Source organism: Nicotiana tabacum, chromosome 1 (assembly GCF_000715075.1).
Source record: "Nicotiana tabacum cultivar K326 chromosome 1, ASM71507v2, whole genome shotgun sequence".
NCBI classification, from domain to species: domain Eukaryota; kingdom Viridiplantae; phylum Streptophyta; class Magnoliopsida; order Solanales; family Solanaceae; genus Nicotiana; species Nicotiana tabacum.
Window position 1 is genome coordinate 194078398 of NC_134080.1, and position 7321 is coordinate 194085718.

Here is a 7321-nt window from a genome sequence, read left to right on the forward strand (position 1 = left end):
TTCGGCTAAGTTATAAAATTGCAGGTTGCAAATGTCGCAATTGCGAACCTAGATTTCTGCTAAGTTCGCATTTGCGGAGTGACCCTTGCATTTGTGAGGCCAGAATTGCGAACACACTATCACATTTGCGATAATAGGCCCAAATTGAGGAGTTTCGCATTTGCAAAGGAACATCTCGCATTTGCGAGGAAGGGCAGGCCTGGGCTGTTTCGCATTTGCGACTCAGCCTTCGCATTTGCGAGCCAGGGTTTGCAAATGCGAAGCCTGCAGGCCTGTTCACACCAGTTGAAAACCTGCAATTCTCCAAGTCCAAAATCCATCCTAAGGCATATCCAAATCTCACCCTAGCCCTCGGGGCTCCAAACCAAACATGCACACCAACCCAAAAACATCATACGGACTCGCTCATGCGTTCAAATCACTAAAATAACATCAACAATAATGAATTTAGCATCAAAATCATGAAATTTGTTAACAACTTCAAATTTTCCAATTTTCTCAAAAACGAACTGATTCACGTCATTTCAAGTTCGTTTCTTACAAAAATTCACAGACTTATCTTAAATCACATATAAGACCGGTACCGGGCACCGGAACCGAAATACGGGCCCGATACCATCAAGTCTTAAACATGTATCATTTCCAAAAAAACTCAATAATATTCCAGAAAATAATTTTTTTAAAAAATTCATTTCTCGGGCTTGGGACCTCAGAATTCGATTCCGGGCATACGCCTGGGTCCCATATTTTCCTACGGATCTTTCGGGACCATCAAATCGTGGATCCGGGTCCGTTTACCCAAAATATTGACCGAAGTCAACTTAAGCTCATTTTAAAGGCAAAATTTATTATTTTTCACAGATTTTCACATAATGTCTTTCCGGCTATGCGCCCGGACTGCGCACGTGAATTGAGGTAATGCCGAAAGAGGTTTTTAAAGCCTTGGAACGTAGAATTATTTTAAAATAAGTAATGACCTTTTGGGTCATCACAATTCTTGTCACACAAGATTCCCGAAGCTAACCTCTATTTCATCCACCCCACCCCAATACGGTGCTAACATCCCTGTCTATCTCCCCTTCTCCCTAGATAACTGAACCTAAGTACTTAAAACTTTCTCTCTTGGGGATGACCTGTGAGTCAAGACTGACTTCCACATTCGGTTCCCCCATCACTTCTATGAACTTACATTCCACATATTCCATCTTAGTCCTACTCAATTTGAAACCTTTAGACTCCAGGGCCTGCCTCCATACCTCCAGTCTCCCATTAACACCGCCTCGCATCTCATCAATCAAAACTATATCATTAGCGAACAACATACACCATCGCATCTCTCCTTGCATTTGGTGTGTCAGTGCGTCCATCGCCAGGACAAATAAAAACGGGCTGAGCCCAGATCCTTGGTGTAGCCCCATAACCACCGAAAAAGGCTCTAAGTCACTTCCCACAGTCCTAATCCGAGTCATAGCTCCCTCATACATATCCTTTGTCACCCTAATGTAAGCCCCTGACACACGTTTCACCTCCAGACATCTCCAAAAAACGTCCCTGGGGACCTTGTCATATGCCTTCTCTAGGTCAATAAACACCATATGCAAATCCTCCTTCTTATCTCTGTATTGTTCCACCAACCTCCTGATAAAGTGGATAACTTCCATAGTAGAACGACCGGGCATGGACCCGAATTGGTTTTCCGATATAGACACCTCCCTCCTTATCCTCCCTTCCACCAACCTCTCCCAAACTTTCATGATATGACTTAGTAACTTGATACCTCTATAGTTGTTACAATTCTGTATATCATCTTTGTTTTTGTACACCGTAACCATTGTACTCCACCGCCATTCATCCGGCATCCTCTTTGTCCTGAAGATAACATTAAACAACCTAGTCAGCCACTCCGAGCCTGCTCTACCTGCATATCTCCAAAACTCTACTGGAATCTCGTCTGGTCCAGACGCTTTGCCCAGACTTATCTTACCCATCGCACCCACGACCTACTCAACCTTAATGCTCCTACAATACCTAAAGTTACGGTGACTTTCGGAGTGCCCCAATTGCCCTAACACAATGTTTCCATCCCCCTCTTCATTTAGAAGTTTATGAAACTACGACTGCCATCTTTGCCTAATCTGGGCTTCTTCCATAAATACTCGACCGTCCTCGTCTTTGATGCAACTCACTTGATCCAAGTTGCGAGCCTTCTTCTCTCTCGCTTTGGCCAACTGGAATAACTTCTTGTCCCCATCTTTGTCCCCAAGCTCCTCATACATCCGACCAAATGCAGCAGTCTTAGCCTCTATAACCGCTAATTTCGCCTCCTTCCTAGCCTCCTTATATCTTTCTCTATTCGCTCTCCTCTTATCCTCGTCGGTTCTCTCTACTAACTTAATGTAATCCGCTTTCTTGGCTTCCACTTTACCTTGTACCACGTCATTCCACCACCAATCGCTTTTGTGCCTGCTAGAGTAACCTTTCGAAACTCCCAACACCTCTCTCGCTGCCTCCGTTATACAGTTCGTCGTTGCCGTCCACATAGCGCTAGCGTCCCCACCACTCTTCCAGGCACCCATAGTCGTCAACCGCCCCTCCAACTCTCGCGCATTATCCTTAGACAAGGCTCCCCACCTGATTATTAACTACTTATGGCATGTGACCTTTTTTCTATGCCACTTGGCTTAAGAAAAGGGATTTTTTCTCTACTTTTAATAATATTAGATATATTTTTTATTTTAAATTAATTTAAAAACTCGAACTTGAAACTACTTCCCAATTTGAATGAATATTTTTTTAATTCACGTTTTTAATTATAAAATATTTTTTATAGATATTTAAATTCAAACACAATAACCAATAACTAATTATTAACTACTTATGCCACGTGGCTTTTTCTAGGCTCGCACTTGACTTAAGAAGAGGGCTTTTTCCTCTCCTTTAATAATATATAGATATAAATTTTTATTTTAAAATAATTTAAGAACTCCAACTTGAAACTACTTTCCAATTTGAATGAACAATTTTTTTAATTTCGTTGTTTATTATATTTTTATATTTATAGATATTTAAATTCAAAAACAATAACCAATAACTAATTATTAACTAAATAACTAATTATTTACTACTTATGCCATGTGGCTTTTTTCTAGGCCGCCACTTGGTTTAAAGAGAAAGCTTTTTCCTCTCCTTTTAATAATATATAGATATAGATTTTCCTAATATCTAGGTTTTAAATGAACTAAAATTTTGACTATTAAATCGTTCCTTATTTCAATTATGTAAGAACTACTAACATTTAGGAATTTAATCTTTCCATAACTATAATATTCTTAGCATACGATAGAAGAAGGAATTATAATCGGGTGTCCACGACTTCTTTAGAAGTCCTTATTGTCATAAAAAAGAATTATTTCAAAGAAAAATATAAATAATTTGTATTCTTTAATTTTCTCATAATAATTGGAAAAATTAAATTTGGACAAGTAAATTGGGATGAAAAATGTAATAAGTACTCTCTGGTATAATAAAGAAAGGTTAATACTCTGAGTATCGAAATTAGCCACCAAGCATCTTTTTGTTCATATTTATATGATTTTTAAATACCTATTGAGCTAGTGTACACGCACAAGCGCATATCATAAGACTAGTTGTATGATAAATCTATCACCGTTGTTTTAGAATTGTGTCACAATTGTATTAAAATTGTATGATACTTGTATGTCACGACCCGAAATTCTAACCATGAGGTCGTGATGGCACGTAATGTCCACTTGATAGGCAAGCCAACATTAGCTACACAGGTATTTACCTTAACAATTTTAAAAGCAGATTAACGAGAAGATAAAGTTGTAAAACTTTAAAATACATAATAAATTCCATACATGCTATCTAGTCTAAATCCAAAATTTGGTGGCATAAGTACATGAACTGCTAAAAGTGCTACAAAAATGGGCCGAAATAAAATGCAACTATCGGAATGAAATAAACAGTATTATGATAAGGAAGGGACTACAGGGTTTGTGAACGCCGTACATCTCTACCTCAAGTCTCCAGATAATGACAGTACGAGCAAGCCTCCACTATACGCCGCAGGGACCAACATCAGAATTTGCACAAGAAATGTAGAAGTGTAGTATGAACACAATCGGTAAGTATCGAGTCTAACCTCGACGAAGTAGTGACGAGGCTATAACAAGGCACTCACTATAACCATGTACAAGTATAAGTAAAAAGGAAAATCAAAATAGAGAAACAAGTATTAACATGAAATCCGAAAAAAAATACACCAAAGGGGGCTCCAGAATAACATCTATGCTCCAATTCACAATACAACATGGATACAGAACCAACAGTTAAGAACAGTCATAATATATCTTCTCCGTTGCGCCCAACTCGATCTCTCCCTCCCCCATATATATATATATATATATATATATATATATATATATATATATATATATATATATATATATATATATATATATATATATACACACACACACACACACACACACACACACACACACACGCGCAACCCAATCCCAAATATTATTTTAATATCCGTTGCAGCGTGCAACCCGATCCCAAATACCATATCAATATCTGTTGCAGCGTGCAACCTGATCCCATATACGATACCAATATCGTTGCGGCGTGCAACATGATTCCAAACACAATATCAATATCCGTTTCGGCGTGCAACCCGATCCTAAATATATAACATGTATGTATAATAAAGCAACCATCTATGATGTATTTCACAATAAAACGTATTAAGGGAATTAACAAATAAAGACATAAGACGGATAAAAACGACTATCTAATAGCAAACAAAAATATAAGGCAAGGAAAAACAATCAATGAATAAAGACACGAATATATGAAAACATATAGCAAATTAAGGCACGTGAGGAATGCAAGCATGTATTTAACAAGTGAAGGCAAGTAACAATTGAACCATAAAACACGTAGTAACATAGAATAAATAAAGCCATGAAGCAACTAAAGACTAACAAATAAGTAGCCCAACCCGCATGCTTAACCTATGACAATGTATATACAATCATCACCTTGCATGTACGTTGTGGTCACACATAAATCAAAATAGCAAATAGACCAATCAGGTCCTATTTCCCTAAAGTCAAGGTTAACCACGACGCTTACTTCTTTTCGAAATCAAATCAATAATCAACCGGGACTTTTTCTTTTAGAACAAGCCTCCAAAATAATTGAATCTAGTAAAATATAGTTCAAACAATGCAATCTTAAGAAAATACCCACGAATGAAAAATGTTCAATTTTGATCATATTTGGAAAAGTTAACAAAAGTCCAATGAGGGACTGCTTGGTCGAAACTCGGGGTTCGGACAAAATTTCAATTACCCATTCACCTCCCAGCTCGGTTATGTGATTTGTTTCGAAATTCGACCTCACTTTGAGGTGTAAATCTCAATTTTATAACATCCTTAAATTCTACCAGAAACTCCTAATTTTTATCTTGAAATTCATACATTTGATGCTAAAAAAGTTTGAAAATTAATTGAAATTGATTGAAAACTAGTTAAAGATGTGTACCAATGAATTTGAGAAGAAAAAGCTCTAAAAAATAATCTTTATGGAGTCTAGGATTGAAAAATGATGAAAATGAGCTAAGTCCAGACTTTTTCACCTTTTACCCAGTTGCACGTATTGCAGTTGCGAACTTTTGCTCGCAATTGCGATGCCCACAAATGCGAACAATAGCCTGCAAATGCGAACTTTGCCACAGTCTCAGAAGTCAAAAATGCGACAAAATCCTTGCATTGTTGACAACCCCCCCATGCGCAAATGTGATCCTAGCTTCGCATAAGGGGTCGTAAATGCGACCAAGATGCTCACAAATGTGAAGGTCCAACATCCTCAAAAGAAAACCTGCCCTCGCAAATGCAAAGACACCATCCCAGTCCCATTTCACAATTGCGATACATTAACCTCAAAAGCGATGCGCATTTGAAAGTAGGACCTCGCAAATGCGAGATCTCCAGACCCTCACCAGCAACAACTGCTACTCAGTCCTTCAAAAACTTCCCAAAACACACCCAAAACTTCCCCCGAGCCTCTCGATCTCCAATCTGAGAATGTGCATAAGTATAATAACATCATACATCACTCGTTAATTGAAATCATCAAAATAGCATCAAATATCAAGAACTTAAAACTCAATATTTGCAAATTTTCACAAAATGCGCCGAAAAACTCTCGGGTCACCGGGACCCCAACCAAACATGAGCACAAGTCCAAAAATATCATACAAACCTACCAGAATCATCAAAATATGTCACGACCCAAGGTTCCCTCTGTAGGACGTCGTGGCGACATCCAGTCTCTAAGACTAGGTAAGTCTAACAATTGTGGAAAAAGAATTGAAATAACGACTAAAATCTCTACATCAACAGATAAATATATAACTGAAAACTGTCGCTCGACATGTACAAGTAAAATTTCAACTCAAATAAGAACAACCCCCAAAACCCGGTAGTTGTAAACAACAAGCTCTAAGGAAGTACTAAATATCTCTATACATCAGAGTCTACGAGAATAAAGAAAGACAACAAAATAAGGATAGAGGGGACTCCGAGGTCTGCGGACGCTGGCAGATATACCTTCAAGTCTCCAAGCAGCAGCCCAACACTCTACTATCGAGGCTGATAAGATGTACCTTGGTCTGCACAAAAACATGTGCAGAAGCGTAGTATGAGTACGTCACAATGGTACCCAGTAAGTGCCAAGCCTAACCTTGGTAGAGTACTGACGAGGTCAGGTCAGGGCCCTACTAGAATACGAGAAATAAGGCAGAAGGTTAATGATAAAAATAAATGGCAGGTTAATGAAACAATAAGAATGTACGGAGAAGCAACATCACGGGAAAACAAGAAGACAATTATAACGCACAAGGAGAAGAACGTCCTACAAGTTAAGGAAACAACAACAACAACAACATAACAAATAGAGGAAAACAATAACCGCATGGCAGAAACCTCGTGCCACAATAACAACCCAGAAACCTCGTGCAAAATAACACTCCGCATGGAAGAAACCTCGTGCCAATAACACTCCGCTAGAAGAAACCTCATGCCCCTAACACTCTGCACTGAAGAAACCTCATGCCAATAACACTACACATGAAAGAAACCTCGTGCCATAATCAAACAGTGAACTCAACAAGAATCACAAAAATCAACATTTAGTAAATGAAATAATGATATTACATGCAAGGAATCCTATAGTTAAAGAATAAATATAGAATCAAAGAAGAAGGTACTTCAACTAAGCATGTTGTACA

General features: G+C 38.2%; 1 protein-coding gene across 1 annotated transcript; it reads right to left on the reverse strand.

Annotated features, from left to right (window-relative positions):
- Positions 1-2111: 2111 nt before the first annotated feature.
- On the reverse strand, positions 2112-2576 carry LOC142164607 (uncharacterized). Its single transcript, XM_075222646.1, has one exon. It carries the CDS (start codon positions 2574-2576, stop codon positions 2112-2114), a length of 465 nt encoding a protein of 154 aa, XP_075078747.1.
- Positions 2577-7321: the final 4745 nt, after the last annotated feature.